General features: G+C 39.6%; 1 protein-coding gene across 1 annotated transcript in view; it reads right to left on the bottom strand.

Moving 5' to 3' along the window:
- Window positions 1-22,632, bottom strand: part of OTUD4 (OTU deubiquitinase 4) — a 54,654-nt gene that overhangs the window by 18,778 nt on the left and 13,244 nt on the right. Inside the window, exons 4-13 of the mRNA XM_049769995.1 lie at window positions 17,507-17,553; window positions 16,576-16,648; window positions 14,018-14,099; window positions 10,417-10,549; window positions 6,311-6,365; window positions 5,817-5,934; window positions 5,661-5,725; window positions 2,635-2,729; window positions 1,126-1,223; window positions 230-416 (exon numbers count right to left, since the gene is read on the bottom strand). Of these exons, the coding sequence (XP_049625952.1) occupies window positions 230-416; window positions 1,126-1,223; window positions 2,635-2,729; window positions 5,661-5,725; window positions 5,817-5,934; window positions 6,311-6,365; window positions 10,417-10,549; window positions 14,018-14,099; window positions 16,576-16,648; window positions 17,507-17,553 (953 nt within the window). The remainder of the gene's footprint in view (window positions 1-229; window positions 417-1,125; window positions 1,224-2,634; window positions 2,730-5,660; window positions 5,726-5,816; window positions 5,935-6,310; window positions 6,366-10,416; window positions 10,550-14,017; window positions 14,100-16,575; window positions 16,649-17,506; window positions 17,554-22,632) is intronic.

Raw genomic sequence — 22,632 nt, 5'->3', positions numbered from 1 at the left:
TGCATATATCTTATTTAGAAGTGAAGAAACAAAACGGGAATAAATACAATATGTGGCCCGCGGGCCGTAGTTTGAAGACCCCTGCTTTAAAGTATAGAAGATCCTACATCCTCTGGGATCACACACAATTTATGGATATAAACAATTTCCAACTATGTAAGTGGATATACTATAATAGCAAATGAAAGATGTTCCTCTCTTTTCAGTTCTCTGGCAAGAGAAAGCTCACCTGGTTATCTGTGAGGGGGTCCTGCTGAGACTTTTGTGCTCACTGGAGGGTTTCTGAGATGATGGCCCTGCTGAGTGACTGGAAAATGCATGCTGTCTCACTCCTGAAGGATGCTGGAGTCGAGGAGGTAGTGCTGATGGGGCTTTTATCTGCTTGCTTGAATTCTTTGGCCCTCTATAATCCATGTCTGTGACAGAAAAAAAACCAACCTCAAAATGTTATTATAAGCAACCTCCCATCCAATAACACCAGCTCCCACAAAGTAACTGGAGCTCAGAGGAGTAGTGCGGTGACTTTCACAACTGTCTTGGAAGCATACGGTCATGAGTGCATATCCCGGTGACCTACATGCACAGCACACAATCCTGGCAGCTATGCTGAGATCCACAGGCAACTATACCACAGCCAGGAAGAATAACCCAATGTTAAGCCTAAATGGACCATACAACACCCAATAGCAACAACTAACCATGAGCAATCCCCCAGTAAGTGCGTGTTCGAGCACAACCTAATGTGTGACCTCCCGTGAGGATCATAGGAATATACTGCATCCCTGGGTCATCAAGACATGGACCACAAAACAAGCAAGAGGAAGAAAGTAAACAGAGAGCTGAGGGGAGAGCTGAAGGGTGTGCACTAGACCCAGCTGTGCTCAGGGATCACTTCCTGAAAAGCTCTAGGGATTATACATGCTAGTGAGAATTTAATCAGTGTCTGCCCTGTTTAAGGCAAGCAATGTAACCCCTGTATTAACTATCCAGCATGTCTATTTTTGGTAATTATTGTTATAAAGAAAGGAAGTAAGATGGGGATGGAGTGAAGGAGAGGAAGATAAAGGGGAAGAGAAAGGGAAAAGAAAAAGAAAAAAGAAAGAAAGTAACCTGATGAGCTCCTACCAGAATGAAAATTTTGTCCAGAATTGGAGGGTTTTTTAGTCTTCTTCCCTGCCACTGTGTTCCAGCTTTCTGAAGGTTTGAGGTTCTTCGGTGAATGTCTTCAAAAAAAAATTATGTACACTGAAATATTCCACAGAAATACTGTATTTTCACTGTTTTTAAGGATTATTAAAAACAAAGAACTCAGCAATTCAGATGAAATTTCAATCAAAGATAGCATAAACCAAAAGTATTATTTTCTAACCCGCCTCCAAAGAACCAGGAAACTAAAAGAACTTAATTATAATTGCAAAAAAAATCAAAAAGGTGATAGAAAAGATAAAATATGACACAGGACACAAGTAGGCATATGTGGAATGGTGGGACGTATGGGATTTCCTTTAACATACTTCCAATTCTACTAGATTACCTAATCTGTAATTAAATTTATCATGTTCTACTGATTAATCAAATTCTATGTATTTATCATATTCTACATAAATTTATTAAATTCTACGAGTTGCAAAATCAGGTGATGTTTATTTTGTGGCTCACACTGTCTACTTTATGTCTGTCTTCTGTATGCACCAATTTTCTTCTATTAAAGGCAGCAGCAAATGAAATTATGAGAAATTTAAAGTAACAGTGTATAATAGAATTTCAAAATGAAAGTCAGCCTTAAAATTGAACTACTCCATTTGAAATAACTGAAAACTATACACAATCAACAAAAGCAGAAATGAACAGTCCCAAAGGCCTCCAATCCTATATGTATAGTTATGATATAGACAATTTCCTAAATTGCTTTTATGAAGAATGGCTTTTTTTTTGGGGGGGGGGCTACACCTGGTGATGCTCAGATGTTACTTCTGGATATGCACTCAGAAATCTCTCCAGACTTGGGGAACCATATGGGCCTCCGGGGGATCGAACCATGGTCTGTCCAAGGCTAGTGTGGGCAAGGCAGATGTCTTTCCACTTGCACCACCGCTCCGGCCCCAAAAATGGCATTTTAAACAGTAAAAAACAAAACCAATATTTTTGTTTAAAATAGGCCAATGTGGGGGCTGGAGAGATAGCATGGAGTTAAGGTGTTAGCCCTATAAGCAAAAGGATGGTGGTTCGAATCCCGGCATCCCGTATGGTCCCCATCTGAGCGTAGAGCCAGGAGTAAACCAAGTGCTGCTAGGTGTGACCCAAAAATCAAAAAATTAATTAAGTAATTAAATATGCCAATGTGGGCCAGAGGGACAGCAGGGAGGTAGGGCATTTGCCTTGCATGCAGAAGGACGGTGGTTCGAATCCCAGCATCCGTTAAGGTCCTCCAAGTCTGCCAGGAGCGATTTCTGAGCGTAGAGCCAGGAGGAACCCCTAAGACTGCCGGGTGTGACACACACACCCCCCCAATGCCAATGTGCTAATAACTAAGTTTCATTTCACATTTAAACAAATATATTTCCTACACAGACAATACATGTAATTGGCTTTGCAAATACACAGGATTGAATGGAAGACAAAGACCATACATACTTCTTTCCAAGGTCTTCAACCAGAACTGGTCCATTCTCTGAATGAGCCCCTTGAAAGTCTGTACTAGAAAATTTTCCATTGTGATCAAACCTAACCTGCTGAAAAATTCCAGAAAGAATCATAAGCCACCAATTTCTACCATCATTTTAAAAGTATTCTCTTCAATTAGAGAAAAAGATTACACATATCGGTAAAAAAAAAAAATTTCAAAAAAACACTTCTATTTACTCCTCCATAATCATTCAAAATTGTTTTCCTAAAAATTGTATGTTGGTATTTGTCAAGGTTCCAAGTAATAATAGGGCAGCAAGCCCTGTGTTCTGAACATGGGATTTTGGCACATATCCATCATCTTTTCAGACTTGGCTTTTTAATTTACAGCAAAATATCTTTAAGCAAGTTATTTATCTGACTCTTAATGTAAAGGGGCTGATAATAGAGCCTGCATGATAGTCTGGTGGAAAGGGAATGAGGTATGCATCATAGACCTAAGGGATACTAACGAACAAAGCAGCACTCAAAACCACCATTTAAATGTACAACCTGGGCCTCTAAGTCTCCCTGGAAATAGATCCATCATTTGTTTTCCTACTAGGTAACTGATCTCGTCCACTGGCCTATCATGACAGAATCTTCAAAAGTGTCTCTCAAGTAGGAGATGGGCTTCCTCAGAAAGTACAGTGGTATGAGAAGCAGAGTAAAGGGAGCAGTGAGACAAGACCTAACAGGAGATGAAAAGCTTAGATCGTCTATGAAGTGTAATGTACTTCTTGGAGCTAAAGAAATAGTACAGTGTATCTTGCCTGTGGCCTACCTGGATTTGAGCCCCATATCCTTTATGTTCTCCCTACCACCACCAGAAGTAATCCCTGAACACAGAGGCAGGAGTAATCCCAAAGCATGGTCAGTTGTTACCCAAATACTTCCAACCCCTCCCTAATTTTACTTCATGTGTAAACCAATGATAAACCAATGTTTTTAAGAAATAAAACTGGGGGGCTGGAAAATAGCATGGAGGTAATACATTTGCCTTGCATGCAGGTCGATGGTTCGAATCCAGGCATCCCATATGGTCCCCCAAGCCTGCCAGGAGCGATTTCTGAGCGTAAAGCCAGGAGTAACCCCTGAGCATTGCCGGGTGTGACCCAAACCCTCCCCCCCCAAAAAAAAAGAAATAAAACTGGTAGCTGGAGGATCAATCCAGGGATTAAGGAGCTTGCCTTGAGCACAGCTGGCCCCAGAGCAGCATACAGGGTTCCCAAAGCACAGCCAACAAGAATCCCTTAAGTCAGAGCCAGGAATAAGCTTTACACACTGCCAGATCTGGCCCCAAATATATGATCTGAGAGATAATATGGGGGTTAAGGTGCTTGATTTGCATGTAGCAGACTTTGATTCAATCCCCCAAACCATATGGTTCCACATAAAACCAGGAATAACTCAACCATAGAACCTATAAAATAAATACCCTCTGAGCACTGCAGGATATAACCCTAAAACCAAAAAAAAAAAAAAATTTCCCCTTCCAATCAAATGTCATACTCATCACATACTGTACTAGAGCTAGACCCAAAACTACTTTATGCGACAGCTCCTTTTTTAGCAGGTCTAAGTTTGGGGTTTTTTGGGGGGGCCACACCCGGCAGCGCTCAGGGGTTACTCCTGGCTCTGCACTCAGAAATCGCCCCTGGCAGGCTGCGAGGACCATATGGGATGCTGGGAGTCCATCAGTCCTGGTCCTGTTCTGGTCCGCCATGTGCGTGGGAAACGCCCTATGGCTGTGCTATCTCTTCAGCTCTAGTTGGTCTAAGTTTTTAAGCTGAGATTTTTACAATCACAATAGAAATTTAGCTTTCCTCTCCAAAAATATTTTTTTTCTGAAATTAAGTTTTATCTAAGATGCTTGAGTATATTAGTCACCTTCATTTGAATTTCCTAGTAATATGGTCAAGCAGTACAGAAAGACACACAATACTCTAACATCTACTTTATCAACAAAGCAGCCCCAGAGTGAATCTGCCTGATAGAACAGTAAGGATTCCCTGACTCAAATTCAGAGAAGCGATCTTCTGTTACCAGGGCAGAACCCCAGGGAGGCTTGTTCTTCTTTTAGTCTCTCACAAGTACTCAAAATCACTGCAGTTAAAGCTTTCATAATTCGGGTCTGTAATTGAGAGCTCATTTTGGACAATACCGTAAAGAAGCAATTAATCGCATGAACATATTCCGCTCTTTCTTTACAAATATCACAGTATCAGAATATTGCTTAAGTTTTTGTTAGTCAATCCCTCCCAAGGCATTAATACTAGTTAATTATATACTTTTCACAAATATCACAAAGGAAATAGCAATCCAAGAATAAATCAATGTAAATGACTATCGTGTTCTTGTTTTGCTGTAGTTTTTGAGGTGCTAGTGATTAAATCCAGGGCCCTAACCCATGTAAAGCAAGTACTCTATAGCTGGGCTACATCCCTGACTCTGTCAAGAACTATTTTAATTATTTATTTATTTGTTTGTTTATTTATTTAATTTTTGGTTTTTGGGCCACACCCGGCGTTGCTCAGGGGTTACTCCTGGCTGCTCAGAAATAGCTCCTGGCAGGCACAGGGAACCATTTGGGACACCGGGATTCGAACCAACCACCTTTGGTCCTGGATCGGCTGCTTGCAAGGCAAACGCCGCTGTGCTATCTCTCCGGGCCCTAATGGGTCCCCTTTTTCAGTGAAGTCACTTCTGATATCAAAAAAAAAACAAGGTCTTTCAAATTAATACCATTTTTGTGTACATAAGTGGCTTTTATACTAAACACAGCATTTTATTCATAAGAACAGAAAAGAACCTGGGAAATTTACTCTTGATATCTTTAGTGGCATATTTCCCATTCTGTAAAAAGAAAAAAAAAAAACTGAAGATAAATGAGTATGGGTGTATATCTAAACAGGTAGAATATATTCTGCAGTTATCAAATTATTTCAGATAGAACAGGTTTCAAATACAACTTTAGCTCTACACAAATCACTTACTTGGCATTTATCTCCAACTTCATACTGTAAGCCAGCAGCAATGGAATAATCACGCTTTTGTTGGACTGTAACAATAACAACGTATTGTCATTTTAATATCAAGCTGACTTAAGTTTGCCAAAGTAAACTTATGGAAAATATGTATTTTCAACTCACCTTGCTTAGACTTCAGCCAAATTTCATATTCCACATTTCTATAAACTGTCGGACTGAGTGATTTAAGCACCTTTCTAGACAAAGGCAGACTAGGAGAGTTCCCATTGTTTTTCAGCTGCTAAACAAAATTAGAGAGTAATAAATTGATTGCTTTGATTCAGGCAAAGATGCTTTTAAAGCATTTTCGTTTGATATACATTAGGAAAAAAAAGTTGTCAACAAATTTATTTGCTAGATAATGCCTTCATTGAACATGTATCATAAAGGGGCTGGAGTGATAGGACAGTGAGTAGGGCTTTTACCTTGCATGCAGTCAACCCAGGTTCGATCCCCAGCAACCCATATGTTCCCCTGAGCCTAAGCGCAGAGCCTGGAATGTCCCCAGAGTACTGCCAGGTGTAGCCTAGCTCCCCTCATGTATCATAAAAAGAATAAAACTATAAACTGTTAAGTTTTCTTCTATTGAATAAGGAGATGAAACCATTTTTAATTACCTGATCATCTGATAATGGTTTAAGTCCATTCATATCATTAGCAGTTATTTTACTCCTATAAAGAAATTAAAATATGATAATTATTTGGAATGCAATTAACATGTGTAAAATTAACATATTTATATATTATATAAATTCTATTATATTATATTCTAAAATGTCAAGGTCCGGTTCAATGAGCTGATCAAAAATTTAGTATATATGTATGCATATACACTCAAATTATGCATATACACATATATAGGTACACATGTACACACACCTTGGTGGAGCCATACCAGGCTACACTCAGGACTTAACCCTGGCTTTCTGCTCAATCCTGATTGTCCTCAAAGGCCACATATAGTGCTGGAATTGAAATCAGATTAGAAGCAAGCATTGTGACCCCTATACTACCTCTTCAGGTCACACCATTTGGGCCACTCTCCCAGTGGTGCCTAGTGAACCATGTGGTACTTCAGATGGAATCCAGGTCTCCCAATGCAGAACATGCCCTCTAAGCCGTTGACCCATCTCCCTAGTCCAATATTATCAACGTTTAATAGTAATTCTCACTGGTTCAATTAAGAAAAAGAAAGAGCCCATAACATTTTGTGGAGTAGAAAACATTTGATGTTAAAATTGCATGAGGGAGCCCCTGAACAACACAAATGTGGTATGATCTAAATAGGTAGACACATAGATACAAAAAGACAAAAAAAAATTTTGAATAACAAAACTAAGTCTCAGTGATGCTAAGCTAAAAGATGCTTACTATAGTGTGGACTGTAATAAAGGAAACCATAATATATCTATGCAATGTTAGAAAAAATAATAAATTTGCATGGGTAGACATGGAATACTATGCTGAAGAAAATAAGTCAGAGGGAGGGTCATAGAATGATCACATTATTAGTAGGACACTTAAAAAAAAATAACCACACCAAAACCATAGTATAAAAATACCCAAAAACAATAGAAATGATGGAGGAAAGTACAGTTAGCACAAAGAAGGAACCACTATAATTAGAAGTGATCACTGGACAAGAACTAGGAACAGAATAAGGAGGTGATATGCATTATACTGCATGTATACCCCTTTAGTAGCCCTCTTGCCTAAAAAAAAAAGGGGGGGAAGTGAGAAATGTATCTGCCAGAAAGAGTTTTCCTTATGCCTCTTGGCCTTCTGTGGGTAGGGATAGGGGAAAGGAAACAGGAAATTCATGGTGAGAAATGAACTAAATAAACTGGTATAAAAAAACTGGTGTAGGAACACTGTAAGATTGAAACTTGATTATCAAAAAAAATTTTACTTCTGAATCCCACAGTGATGTCATTAAAAAAAAAATTCTACAGTTTTGCCTCAGAAAATCAAGTAAATACCTTGAGATCAGCCAAACTAAAAAGGTGAAAGACCCATATTAAACTACATACAAAAAACTACTTCTGGAAAAAATCCCTGTTCATGGATTGGAAAGATTAATATCAGTAAAATGGCAACATTCCCTAAAGCTTTCAAAGAAGTCTTTATAAAAGAATACAACATTTTTCAGAAAAACAAATCAAATATTTCTGAAATCCATGTAGAACAATATCCCTTACCCCAAAATAGCTAAAGCAATTCCTGGGAAGAAAAAGATGAGAGACAACATTCTGCCTAAATTTAAACTGTATTACAAAGAATAGTAATGAAGACATGATACTGGAAAAAGAAACCCTCAGATCAGTCAAGCAAATTATCATTGAGACTGGCCTTAAATTTAGTTTATAAAAACTTAATCTTCTATAAAGGAGCAAGAAATATGAGGTGGAGCAAGAGAAAGCTCTTCCACAAGTGGTGTTGAGAAAACTGCAACATAAAAAAAAAAAAAAAAAACCGGAACTAATGCCATGCACAAAAGTCAAATCAAAATGGATTAAAGACTTCAATATCAGACTTGAATCTATATGGTGCATAGAGGAAAGCAAAGGCATCTTCAAGGATAAAACATCACTGACAAAGCAAGTGAAATTAAAAGAAAAACTACATTAAACTAAGACATTTCTGCAACTTCAATAATGATCTGGAAGGGCCGGAGCAATAGCACAGCGGTAGGGCATTTGCCTTCTATGCAGCCAAAACAGGATGAACCCCGGTTCCATTGCCAGCATCCCATAGGGTCCCCAGTGCCTACCAGGAGCAATTTCTGAGTGCAGAGCCAGAAGTACCCCTGAGCACTGCCGGGTGCGATTCCACTCCCCAAAAAATGATCTGGATACAAGGCTTCCCACAAACTGGAAGAGATAATGATTTACCCAATAACCAGATGATATGGGGTTAATATCCAAGATATAAGATATATAAAATAGGGGTCGGAGAGTTAGCACAGCCAGTAGGACATTTGCCTTGCACGCAGCTGACCTAGGACGGACAGTGGTTCAAATCCCGGCATCCCACATGGTCCCCCCCAAACCTGCCAGGAGCAATTTTTGAGCACAAAGCCAAGAGTGACCCCTGAGCGCTGCCAGGTGTGACCCAAAAACAAACAAACAAAAAAGGCACTGGTAGATTTTAACAAGACAAAATATGCAACCTCATCAAAAAATGGAGAGAAGAGACAAACAGAAACTTCCTCAACAAAGAAATACAAATAGCCATGAAGCACAAGGAAAAATGGCCCACATCATTAAAGATGGCATATCAACAATGAGGTAACACCTCACACCAGAGATGCAGATGCAGAGAGAAAGGGACTTTGATTCACTACTGGAGGAAATGTCGACTAGCCCAGCCTTCTTGAAAATATAGACAATTCTTTTTTGTTTGGTTGGTTGGTTGGTTTTTGGGTCACACCCGGCAGTGCTCCTGGCTCTATGCTCAGAAATCGCCCCTGGCAGGCCACAAGGGACAATATGGGATGCTGGGATTCGAACCACTGTCCTTCTGTATGAAAGGCAAACGCCTTACCTCCATGCTATCTCTCCGGCCCAAAAATATAGACAATTCTTAAAACCTCCAATATGACACATCAACCCCACTCCTGGGAATATAACCTAAGGGCCCAAATACAATGCAGAGAAGGTGTATGAACTCCTTTTTATTGCAACCCTATTCACAATAGCCAAAATCTGGAAACAACTCAAAAGAGTTCAAGAACAATGAAGTCGGAAAAAGAAACTTGGTACATCTACACATGGAATACTATGCAATTGTTAAGAAAAATGAAGTCATAATATTTGCTTATACATGGATGAAGAGTATTATGTTAAGAAAAATGAACCACAAGGAAAAGAAAAGACATAGAATAATCGCACTCTTTTGTGGGATACAAAATAAATGGGGGAAGGGGTTAAAGTTAGGACTGAGAAGGGACCACTATGACAATCAAAGTTGGAAATGATCATTCTAGACAAGAACTGGGTGCTGAAAGGAGATGAAGTTTTATGTATGATAACCTTTCAGTAACAATATTGCAAACCATGGTATTTAAAAGGAAAAAGGGAGCTGTTGAGTGAGGAAAAGCATCTATCACAGAGGGGCAGGTAGAGGGGCAGGGAGTCAGAGAGAAGTTGGGAACGCTGGTGGGCAGGAATGTACAATGATGAAGGGGACCACTGTGTGACTGAAATTCAACCATTAACTTTTTTTTTTTTTTTTCCGCCGCCGTCCCGTCGACAACCATTAACTTTTTACTCTATCTCAGTGATTCATATTTTTTTAAATGTACTTATTAGGCTTCCTTCAAAGATATGTAGACACTTATAACCCAAACAGATTTTTTTTATTCAAGAAGAAAAAGGCACAGTTTAAGAAAGAATGAAATAAATCAAGGGATTCAAAGTGGCAGATCCTTACAGTATTGTAAATAAACAATTAAAACCTTACAATTTTTTAGATATAAAAATATACGTAAGACCAAATTATTTCACTAAATAAATAGATCCTCAACAAAAATAGGTCCACGTTCCAGAGAAAGAATTTCATGACAGGTACTAGGTAAAATTAGTGGCAGGAATAAAGAAAATTTTGCTGCAAACTTATATATAAATACGTTAATAGCTCATTCTGCAAAAAAACACCACCGAAACATTTACTTAACTATGTTACCAAATGGCACTAAAGAGATATTTTAGGATTTAAGTCTTACTTGCAACTGTCATCCTCGGAATCTGACACTTCACTGCTGTTTTCATCAGCTATTTCAGAGGTGTCTAGTCCCATCAAGATTGTACTGACATCAGTCTTAAATACCCTTTCATATAACAATTCATAAAGGAGAGCTGCAAGAGACACCACACACCATTAACTAAGCATTTTTCTCCAAACAGTAAAGAATAGAAACATGACAATATTGCCCAACCTTCTAAAACCTTAGACACCTTCAGCATCTTTGGGGGAGGGAGGGCTGTTTGTTTTTTTAGACCTTTGGACCATAGTTAGTTTACTCCTGGCTATGCACTCAGAGATCACTCCTAAAAGACTGGGGAGACCATATAAGGTTCAGGGAATTAATGCCTGGTCAACTATTTGCAAGGTAAATAGCCTAACAATTGTACTACTGCTCTGACCCTAACACCTTCAGCATCAGTAACACAACTTTATCGTATCAATTTGAAATGTACATTTTATCTAAAATTACATAAAATACTGTGTTCTAGTTAGCTCAGCAGAAGGGCAGCACAAGCATGCTGTCAACATCAGGCTGATCTCTAACACATCCCCAATCCCCTCTACCCCCGGCACCAATGAGGTAACCTCAGGTCCCTGCTCGGCCCTCTCACTCAAGTGTTGACCCAAGTGCCTGAGAATAACTAAAAGGGGCCCCAGGACCCCATAATAACTGCTTGGAAGCCCCATCAAAAGTATAAGCAAGGTAGACTACATGTTATTGCTCCCAAAAGACGAAACAGTCCAGAAGTTAGATGGACAGAGACAACTAACTAGGTAGTCACATCTTAAAATAGATCATGTGATGGGGCCGGAGAGATAGCATGGAGGTAAGGTGTTCGCCTTGCATGCAGTGGATCGGTGGTTCAAATCCCACATCCCATATGCCCCCCCCCCCCCAAGCCTGCCAGGAGCGATTTCTGAGCGTAAATCCAGGAGTAACCCCTGAGCACTGCCCACTGGTGTGACCCAAAAACAAAACAAACAAAAAAAAAGATCATGTGTTAATAAGTTATTATACATTGTGACTGTGACTGCCTTTCCTTAAAAGTTTAACTAGGAATAAGGAAAAGCTATTTACTAGCCCAGCATTACTACTCTCTCAGTGGCATGCACTGTGTCAGAACAGAGGATAAATGAGAATGAGAAAGAAAGATTGGAAAAATTAACCACTAAAACTAAAGTTAACTGATAGTTTTAAAATGTTGGAATTTCTATTGTCCTAAAGTACCGTATTTTCTGTATAAGACAACTGGGTGTATAAGGCAACCCCCTACTTTTCCTGTTAAAATACAGGGTTAGGGCTATGTTCTACATAGAAGACTACTTCTCTTTTAACACATACCAAATGGAAATTAAAAAAACGTAAGAGAAAAAGAGTAGAACCCTCAAAGGTTGACAGTATATGTTTAATAAAGTTAGACTTCTGAGTGCCAACAATCATTTTACATTTGTCATTTGTAGTGAGCTACTGTGATTTTTTCACTGTGATCTATAATGAGAGCAGGGAAAGGGGCCTCCTCCAAAGGTGTTGGAGTGATTAATAGGACAGCACTCACAGAACAAAACACACACACACACACACACACAAATGCACAAGACAAAACTCACAGAACACACACACATACCCTACCTCTCTCTACATAGCCCAAACAAAACACACACACACCCTAACACACACACACACACAGACAGCACTCACAGAACAAAACACACACACACAAATGCACAAGACAAAACTCACAGAACAACACACACACACCCTACCTCTCTCTACATAGCCCAAACAATACACCCTAACACACACACACACAGGACAGCACTCACAGAACAAAACACACACACAAATGCACAAGACAAAACTCACAGAGCACACACACACACACACCCTACCTCTCTCTACATAGCCCAAACAAAACACACACACACACCCTAACACACACACACACACACAGGACAGCACTCACAGAACAAAACACACACACACCCTACCTCTCTCTAGATAGCCCAAACAAAACACATACACACCCTAACACACACACACACACACATACGACAGCACTCACAGAACAAAACACACATACACACACACAAATGCACAAGACAAAACTCACAGAACAACACACACACACACCCTACCTCTCTACATAGCCCAAACAAAATACACACACACACACACACACACACACACACACACACACACACACACACACACACACACACACACACACCCTCTCCCTACATAGCCCAAAAATATCAAAATAGCAAAGATCTCTTTTGTTTTTGTTTTTGGATCACACCCCGCAGCGCTCAGGGGTTACTCCCAGCTCTATGCTCAGAAATAGCTCCTGGGGGGCCGAAGAGATAGCATGGAGGCATTTGCCTCGCATGCAGAGGTCGGTGGTTAGAATTCCGGTGTCCCATATGGTCTCGAGCCTGCTGGAAACGATTTCTGCGTGTAGAGCTAGCGAGTAGCCCTGAGCGCTGCCGGGTCAAAAAGAAATATATCCTAGCAGGCTCAGGGGACCATATGGGATGCCAGGATTCAAACCACTGTCCTTCTACATGCAAGGCAAGCATTCTACCTCCACACTATCATCCAGCCCAACCAAGATCTCTTACTGTAATCTTTGTGGTATGATGCTTCATATTGCCCTTTTTTTTACACAAAAGTTATGTGCAGTTACATAAATATGCTTCTAAAAACTAAAAAAAAAAAAATAATAATATGGCGCTGGAGCAGTAGCACAAGCGGTAGGGAGTTTGCCTTGCATGCGCTAACCTAGGACAGACAGCACTTCGATCCCCGCATCCCATATGGTCCCCCAAGCCAGGAGCAAACCCTGAGCATCACCAGTGTGGAACACCCAAAAATTTAAAAAAAAATAAATAAAAAAGCCTCCTCCTCCTCTCCCTCCCCCTCAGTACACAGCACCCCTCCTTCCTTTCACCCCTCTCCAAAGCCTGCACCCCTCCTGGCAACTCTCCTCCCCTTGTCCCTCTCCAACCCCCCAACCCTTCCCAAAGCTCTTTCCTCCTTCCCCTCGCTCCTCCTCCTCCTCCCCTCTCACCCCTTCCTCATCCCTCATCCCCTCAAAAAAATTAGAAAAATAAATAAAAATAAATAAAACAGTAAAAATTAACAAATCTTGGTCTGGAACCATAAAACACAGCATTTTCTATGCTATCATTTACATTTTTGTTGTCTTATTGGGGCCAAAGCCAGCAGTACTCAGTACTCCTGGTTCTAATCTCAGGGATCATACTAACTGAAGGCTCAGGGGACCACATGGGATACAGGAGATCAAACCCAGGTTGGCCAATGCAAGTTAAGTGCCTACCTGCTGTACTATTGCTCTGGCCCAATCATTTACATTTTTAAACTATATACTAATAACTTTAACAGCACTTAAAAATTTATAAAATTATTGCAGAAAAGAAATAACTATTTATAAGTCATACTTATCCCCCATGTTTTTATTCAAATATACTTTGGAATCTAAGATTTTTAGTAATTTGATACATCAAGACTGCCAAGTTTAGTAATAACATTTCCTACACAACCTAAAGTTGGTACTTACACTGACACATAGCTGAACTCTCCTTATACTTTATGGGATAGACAATGTCATAGTGATTTCCATTTGAAAAACACAGTAATACCTGAAAAATATAAAAATAAAGGAATCTTCTACTCCTCGTGACATTTTACATAGCAACTTATATCACAAACATCGCTAAGATACCATCAAACTATTGCCAACTAGAGAAAATTTGTTTTGTTTTGAGCACTTCTGGCAGTGCTCAGACTACTCCTAGCAGGGTTCAGAAAACCTTGTGATTCTAGGGTCAAATTCAGATCATGCCAGACAAACAAGCACACTACCTGTTATACTATCATTTGTGCTTGAAAGAACATTTTGTTTTATGTGGGGGTGGAGGGCAACCCAGCAATGATCAGGGGTTACTCCTAGCTCTGACTCTGCACTCAGGAATTATTTCTGGAGTGCTTGGGGGACCATATGGGATGTCAGAGATGGAACCAGGGTTGACTGCGTGCAAGGCAAACACCTTACCCCAATTTGCTATCACTCTGGCCAGAGAGAACATCTTTTTTTTTCAATAATATCTTTATTTAAACACCGTGATAACAAACATGATTGTAGTTGGGTTTTTGTCATAAAAAGAACCCCCCCCCCCTTCACCAGTGCAACATACCCATTACCAATATCCTCATCCCCCACCCCAGAACATTTTAAAAGGCAATTAAAGTTCAAATATGAGGTGTCAAAAGCAATAGCACAGTGGATAGGGCATTTGCCTCACATGTGGACAACCTGGGTTCAAGCACTCCAGAAGTAATCCTGAGAGCAGATCTAGACCCTGGATATGGCTGGATGTGGCCATAAAGCAGGAAAAATTCAAATATGATCAGTTATGGTACATCCAAAAATCAGTTAAGTCCTTAGTGAGTGGATTGTGGAAAAATCCATAAGGGATAACCAAAAATCAACATTTCTAAAAACGAAAATTTTTTAGAGAATTAAAGAATTAACTAATGATTAGCACAAAGACACAGAATGTAAATTTTTCTACAACTTTCTTTTTGGGGGGAAGGGGTACTGGGCCACACACAGCAGTGCTCAGGGGTTACTCATGGCTTTGGGCTCAGAAATCCCTCCTGGCAGTTCAGGGGACCATATGGGATGCTGGGTCTTGATCCCGGGTCTGTCCCGGGTCAGCCAAGTGCAAGACAAATGCCTTATTGCTGTTATTTATATTTTAATATTTATATTACTTTACAACTTTTTAAGTATTTTGTCTATTACTTAGTCAAAGAGAATGTACACTGATTCTGTTTAGATTATGTCATATTCAAAAAATCTTACTCAAAAATACAGACTCGGAGCCGGAGAGATAGCATGGAGGTAAGGCGTTTGCCTTTCATGCAGGAGGTCATCGGTTCGAATCCCGGCGCCCCATATGGTCCCCTGTGCCTGCCAGGAGCAATTTCTGAGCCTGGAGCCAGGAATAACCCCTGAGCACTGCCAGGTGTGACCCAAAAAAACCAAAAAAAAAAAAAAAAAAAAAAAAAATACAGACTCAACCCCAAACACCCTGTAACCTTCAAGTCCTTATAAAAGTAGAATTTCACTCATTTCCCTTCTACCTTGCTACCATTAGCACAAAAACACATGAGTCACTTCAACTTGATCCATAAATAATCAGTTGAAGTTTTTGTTTTCTTTCTGGGATTCAGACTACTTTTTATTTCTGTCTATGACTTGATAAATCATAGGTTTTGGCTTAATTTATTGGCTTTGGCCAATAAATTACCCTTATGATGAAAAATTTACCAAGATTACCAGTTTCCAGATGTGATGTCAGAACTTATTTTCACAAGTTATTATTTTATTATTTAATTTTTATATTAACATAAAAGTTTATCAAACATACTGTATCCCAAAGTTTTCCTCTGGTGAAATATTTTAAAAGGTTCAACATTAGGGCAAGAGGGGTGGCGCAAGCGGTAGGGCATTTGTCTTGCACAGGGCTAACCTTGGACGATCCCCCAGCATCCCATATGGTAATCCCCAAGTGTCAACGAGTGTGGCCCAAAAACCAAAAAAAAAAAAAAAAAAATCAGCATTGGGTGATTGCCTTTTTCTTTTTGGAATTAAAATATAAAATGAGGGGCCAGAGATTTAGCATGAAGGTAAGGCGTTTGCCTTGCATGCAGAAGGACAGTGGTTGAAATCCTGGCATCCCATATGGATCCCCAAGCCTGCCAGGAGAGATTTTTGAACGTAAAGCCAGGAGTAACCCCTGAGCGCTTGTTGAGTGTGACCCAAAAAAACAAACAAACAAATAAATAAATAAAATATAAAATGATTTAATGGCCTTAAAAAACTTAGTATAGCCTTCAATATTCAAAAGCCACTTAAGAATCACAGCACTGTCGGAGCAATAACACAGTGGTAGGGTGTTCCAGAACAGATCTATGTTCAATTCCCATCATCCCATATGGTCCCGAGTCTGCCAGGTGTGACCCAAAAGAATTTCAGCACTAGAGATCAAGATGACAATCTGATTGGTTCTTTCACTTAAGCCCTTAAGAAACACTTAGAAAAAGTCTTACCTTATCAGGAAAATTATTTTCTGTTACTTGTGAAGGAGAAACATTTGGCTCCTGATAAATTACAAAATCTTTCCTGAAAACAATATTTAGAAATTCTCAATGACATACATATTTCAAGAACTGAGATTTAATTATCCATTCATTCACATTCATTCAATAGCCTCAGATGTGTTTGGTAGCATAGATTACAGATACACAAAAAATATTTTTAGCTTCCATATATGTAATTCATAAGAGCTCAAAAACAAAAACTGTTTCAATAAAATCTATTTCAAAAGAAAAATATAACATCTGTTTCAATTAGGCAGTAGTAATAAAACTGACAAAAAGTCTGTCAGCCTGAGAATTTCTCTGTAAAGTTGATAAATGATGAAGCTCATAATCCTGAAAAAAAACAATTGGACTTCTCCATCCAAAAATTTTCTACAATTAAAATATTCAGGGGCTGGAGAGATAGCACTGTGGTAGGGCATTTGCCTTGCACACAGCCTATCCAGGATGGATGGTGGTTCAAATCCAGCATCCCATTTGGTCCCCTGTGCCTGCCAAGAGCAAATTTCTTTTTTTTTTTTTTTTTGGGTCACACCCGGTGATGCTCAGGGGTTACTCCTGGCTATGTGCTCAGAAGTCGCTCCTGGCTCGGGGGACCATATGGGACACCGGGGGATCGAACCACGGTCCATCCAAGGTTAGCACAGGCAAGGCAGGCACCTTACCTCTAGCGCCACTGCCCGGCCCCAAGAGCAAATTTCTAAGTGCAGAGCCAGGAGTAACCCTGAGCGCCACCAGGTGTGACCCAAAAAAAAAAAGCTGAAACCTGACATATATATAAGTCAAATGCAATTACAAAAGAAACCAAATCTTACAAAAATGTCTACTATTTTAATAATTTTAGTATAAAATTTCTATTTTTTTATTATTAGTGTCTTACCTGTACATAAGAGAAAGGGCACTTATCTCCACTTGTCCAACCCATTCCTGTGTATTAAAAGAGAAAAAAGTATTAACACCCTGTCTCAATCTCATCACAATGTCGTTATACATTTATGAGTGAGAAAAGCTCATTAGTATTAAAAACATTAATTACTAGAACATTTACATAAAACATGCTGAAATATATACTAAATCTCTGAAGTACCCATCTCTAATGTAAGTACTGATACTTCCACTTATGTGATTAGACCACAGTGGGTAATCTCCAACCTGAGAACCCACAAAGGACTGTGCCATCCAACCTACAGAATGCAGCATCTTTAAAGAGTGAGAACCTGGTCATCACAACAATGAAAGTTAGAAAGAAACATAAAAACCAAGTTATAAGTAGTTACAGGTAAATAAATGATGTCACCTTTTCCTTGAATGGAAATTTGGGATGGGAGAGATACTACAGAGTATTAAGGTACCTGCCTCAAAAGACAGTTCAAATCTGGGCATCAAGTATGTTCCTCCATGCCCCACCAGGAATGATTACTAAGCACAGAACCAGGAGGAGCACAGCTAGGAATGGCCAGAAACAAAATGTGGAGCTTGGTGGACCCCCACAGGTAAGGATAGAATTTTATTTAGATATCATTTTGATCCTTTTTTTGTTTTGTTTTGTTTTTTGTTTTTGGGCCACACCCGGTGGTGCTCAGGGCTTACTCCTGGCTATCTCCTCAGAAATAGCCCTTGGCAGGCACCGGGGACCATATGGGATGCCGGGATTCAAACCAACCACCTTAGGTCCTGGGTCGGCTACTTGCAAAGCAAATGCCACTGTGTTATCTCTCCGGCCCCTCATTTTGATCTTAAAAGAAAAAATTTTTCATTGTAATAGTTTTTAAATTTCACTCCTAGTTTTTAAAAGAAATGAGGGCCATACAATCAAATAGATTTCATAAAATAGACTTCTGCCAGCAATATGGAGTGAGATCTTATGAGGCAGAGAAAATCCTTCTCTGAAACCAATAGGGTGCTAATATCACTCAAAAAATTGAAAAAGTCAAAGAATAGAGGAGTTAAGCCACTTGTCTGGCATGCAGCCAATCCAAGTTCCATAGTAACTGAACACTTGTGTACACTCCCCCAAGAGACAGGCCTCAACTGCAATCGCGAAGCATCATCTTTGCATGTATAAGGTCTTGGATTCAGTCCAGAGTCATAGTATTGTACGTGACCCACCCTGCTTCAATCCCTGGCATCACATATGGACCCCTTGAGCACTGCCAGGAGTGATCTCTGAGCAGAGCCCTAAGTCATACACACTGCCAGGTATGACCCAAACACCCCCCCTAAAATGGTTTATTCTTTCATTGCCTTATTTATGCAGTACTTTATACTATTAGGTGTACTTCTTTATTACACATAATTATTTGTATAAAATCTGATTTATACTTTAAGTCTTCCAAAATATTCTAGCATTTCAAAGTAAACTTTTCCTCAAATACACTCTCTCAGCATTAGTCAAGATACCAATTGGAAGAAAATATTTGTAAACTATATTGCTATCAGTATACAGACTTCTTACAATCCAATAAAACAACATACTGTATATTCGAGTATAAGCCAAGTTCTTCCGGCACAAAATTTGTGCTGAAAACCCCAAACTCGGCTTATACTCGGATTATGCAGATTATTTGATTGAGTGTGCGCACCAAGTCAAATGCATGAAGTCTCCAGTCGTCTTCTGCCGAGGGGGCGGTGCTTCAGCTCAGTCCACAAGTTGTGGCTGAGCTGAAGAGGTAGACAGCTGAACTGAACTGGATGCCACTGAACTATTTAACCCACAATATTCTGTGCTTTGTATGATTATATCTGCGAACTCAGTGATAATTGACAATGTCCATGCTGATACCCTTACATCAGATACAGCTGAAGCTCTATTTGGACATATAGAAGATGAGGAAGAATCCTGTTTTGAAGGATTTTAACCTCTGTGATTTAGTTTGATTACTTGTTAAGCTACGGTTTTCTGCATTTTAAAGTTTTAAAGTTATTGTTACTAGTTTACAGTTTTTCTTTAGCAATAAATATTGAAAAACATTTAACCTATTGGTTCAATTATTATGATTGTTTTGGGTATATATTTTTATTTTTGAAATTTACCAGTGGCTGCTGCATTTCCACCTCAACTTATACTCAAGTCACTAAGTTTTCCCAGTTTTTAGGGTGGAACTGGGGTGGAGGGGTTGGCTTATACTTGAATATATACGGTAATTACTTTAAAACTTGGGTAAAATCTAGAAACATCACAAGACATAAGCCCAAAGAAAGATGCAAATTTTTATTAAATACAAATTAAAATCATAAGGTACCAATATACAATCACTACAAAATCTACAATTTGGAACCCAGAGTGATAACACAGTCCAACAGGTAAAGCATTTACCTTGCACAAGGCTGACCTGAGTTTGATCCCCGACATCCTATATGGTCCCCAGAGACCATCAGGAGTGATTCCTGAGTACAGAGCCAGAAGTAACCCCTGAGCTCTGCTGGATACACACCCCAAAAAAGCTATGATTTGGGGCCAAAGCGGTGGTGCAAGCCTTAAGGTATCTGCCTTGCGCACACTAGCCTAGGACAGGCTAGCCTACAACAGATCGTGGTTTGATCCCCCAGTGTCCCATATGGTCCCCCAAACCAGGAGTTATTTCTTGTAGTTAATGAATTTTTTCAATTATTTTGATTTTGTTTCAAGGGTCCCTTTCCCTCCACCCAGGAGGGATTTCTGAGTGCATAGCCAGGAGTAACCCGAGCATCACAGTGTGTAGCCCAAAAACCAAAAAAAAATAAAACCTACAATTTAAAATGTTAACAGTACTAAGTATTGAGAATGTAGAGCAATTGCAATTTTGATTAGAAAATAAAATTCTACAGCCACTTAACACTTTAGAAGTTTCTCATTAAACTAAATATATAATTACCATATAACAAGCAATTCCACTTCAGAATGTTAATCCACAAACAAAAACAAACAAGCAAAAAAAAAAAATCCACAAGAACATAACATAAAGATTTATATATAAGTGTTCTTTACAGCCTTAATCAGAATCCAAACTGCATTGAACCCAACTGGCAAATAAATATACTATATCACCAATAGATAATCACTCAGCAAAATAAAGCATCACTGGATATGTATCAGCAATATGGCGAAATCTCAGTGTTTCCATATGCCAAGTGAATAAAGTTAGCTGCAAGACTACAAACACTTCTCATTCTACTTACATGAGAAAGGAACGGCAAAACCTGGAATGCAGGCCCAATGACTGTCCAGATATAGAATGGCGATGGGAATGCAGTTTGTTTAGAACAGTAAAGTTCTTTTTATTTGTGGTCACGTTTATACATTTTCATACTCTTGTCAAATCTCACTCAATATACATTAAACACACTTCAAAGGTTTGTCTCCATTTATCATACCTCAACAAAACATTTTCATGAAAAGTTTGAGTCAGGAAAGAGGGAGATAAACTCTTGAAATTAAGAGAAAAAATGCTTAGGCCATTTTCAAAATATTCCACCTGTATTTCAAGTTAAAGAATAAGAGGACAAGAGAAATACAACATGGGTTAAGGCCCTTGGTTGGATCCCTGGCGCGGGGGTCTCAAACTTGCGGCCCCATGGGCCGCAAACGGCCCTCCATACAACATTTTGTGACCCTGCCCTAGAGGAATCTTTTTTTTTTGTTTTGTTTTGTTTTGTTTTAGTTGTTTGGGTCATACCCCACAATGTTCAAGGCTTACTACTGACTTTGCACTCAAGGATCACCCCGACTTTGCCTCCTGCGGCCCGCAGGTAAATTGAGTTTGAGACCCCTGGCTTATGGTGTTCCATCCCCCTCCCAGAACACTCCATGAATGATCATTAAGCATAGAGTCAAGAGTAAGCCCTGAGGGCTGGAGTGATAGCACAGGTAGGGCATTTGCCTTACATGCAGCAGATTGAGGACTGCTGGTGATTCGAACCCCTCCTGGCATCCCATATGCCTGTCTGGAGCAGAGCTAGGAGTAATCCCTGAGCACTGCTGGTGTGACGACCCCCCCCCCCAAAAGTAAGCCCTGAGTACTACAAAGTGTGTCCCAAAAAAAATAAATAAATAAATAAATAAATAAAGTAGGAACAAACATTCTCTGATAACTGGAAGAATCAAAAGTTTTCCTGTCTTGGGCCCGGAGAGATAGCACAGCGGCGTTTGCCTTGCAAGCAGCCGATCTGGGACCTAAGATGGTTGGTTCGAATCCCGGTGTCCCATATGGTCCCCCATGCCTGCCAGGAGCTATTTCTGAGCAGACAGCCAGGAGTAACCCCTGAGCAACGCCGGGTGTGACCCAAAAACCAAAAACAAAAAACAAAAAAAAAAAAAAAGTTTTCCTATCAACTGTATGCTATTCATGCATCCCGTACATCAAAAAAAAAAAAGTGCTAGTATAAATATGTGTTGCTAATAAGGAAGAAACAACTTAGAGGGTATCTGGGAGGGGCCAGAAAGATAGCATGGAGGTAGGGCGTTTGCCTTGCATGAGGAAGGACAGTGACTCGAATCCCCGCATCCCATATGGTCCCCCGAGACTGCCCGGAGTGATTTCTGAGAGTAGAGCCAAGAGTAACCCCTGAGCACTGCCAGGTGTGACCCAAAAAAAAAGAAATCGGAAAAAAGAAGGTATCTGGGAGGGTGGGTTTTCCAAATAATCTAACAAGATAGCACCCCAGGAAGGATGTCACCTGTCCCATATGCTCAAAACCATATCAAAGTCTCTCCTTCCTCTCCTGGAGATTCTAAAATCCAATCAGTCTAAGCTCTGCATTTTCTTCCCCCTCTTAATATCTTTCCCTCTGATTGTTCTGCCTATCCCATCCATTTCAGACACTCAGATCCTAATAAACTGAGCAAATACAAAGAAAAGATTTTAATTGGTAAAGATAATACTTTAATACAATGTCTAATATTTTTTCAATGTTAATAATCAATAAAATATGAAGGTCAAAATTTCCATGGAAAGCAAAACATATCAATAATATAACTAGAGAATATGCTGCTGTTTTATGTTAATATAATAATATAATACAATGCAG

The sequence above is a fragment of the Suncus etruscus genome, chromosome 3 (assembly GCF_024139225.1).
Source record: "Suncus etruscus isolate mSunEtr1 chromosome 3, mSunEtr1.pri.cur, whole genome shotgun sequence".
In the NCBI taxonomy this organism is placed as follows: domain Eukaryota; kingdom Metazoa; phylum Chordata; class Mammalia; order Eulipotyphla; family Soricidae; genus Suncus; species Suncus etruscus.
The sequence above is the reverse complement of the archived record's forward strand: the minus strand, read 5'-3'. Positions and strand labels throughout refer to the sequence as shown.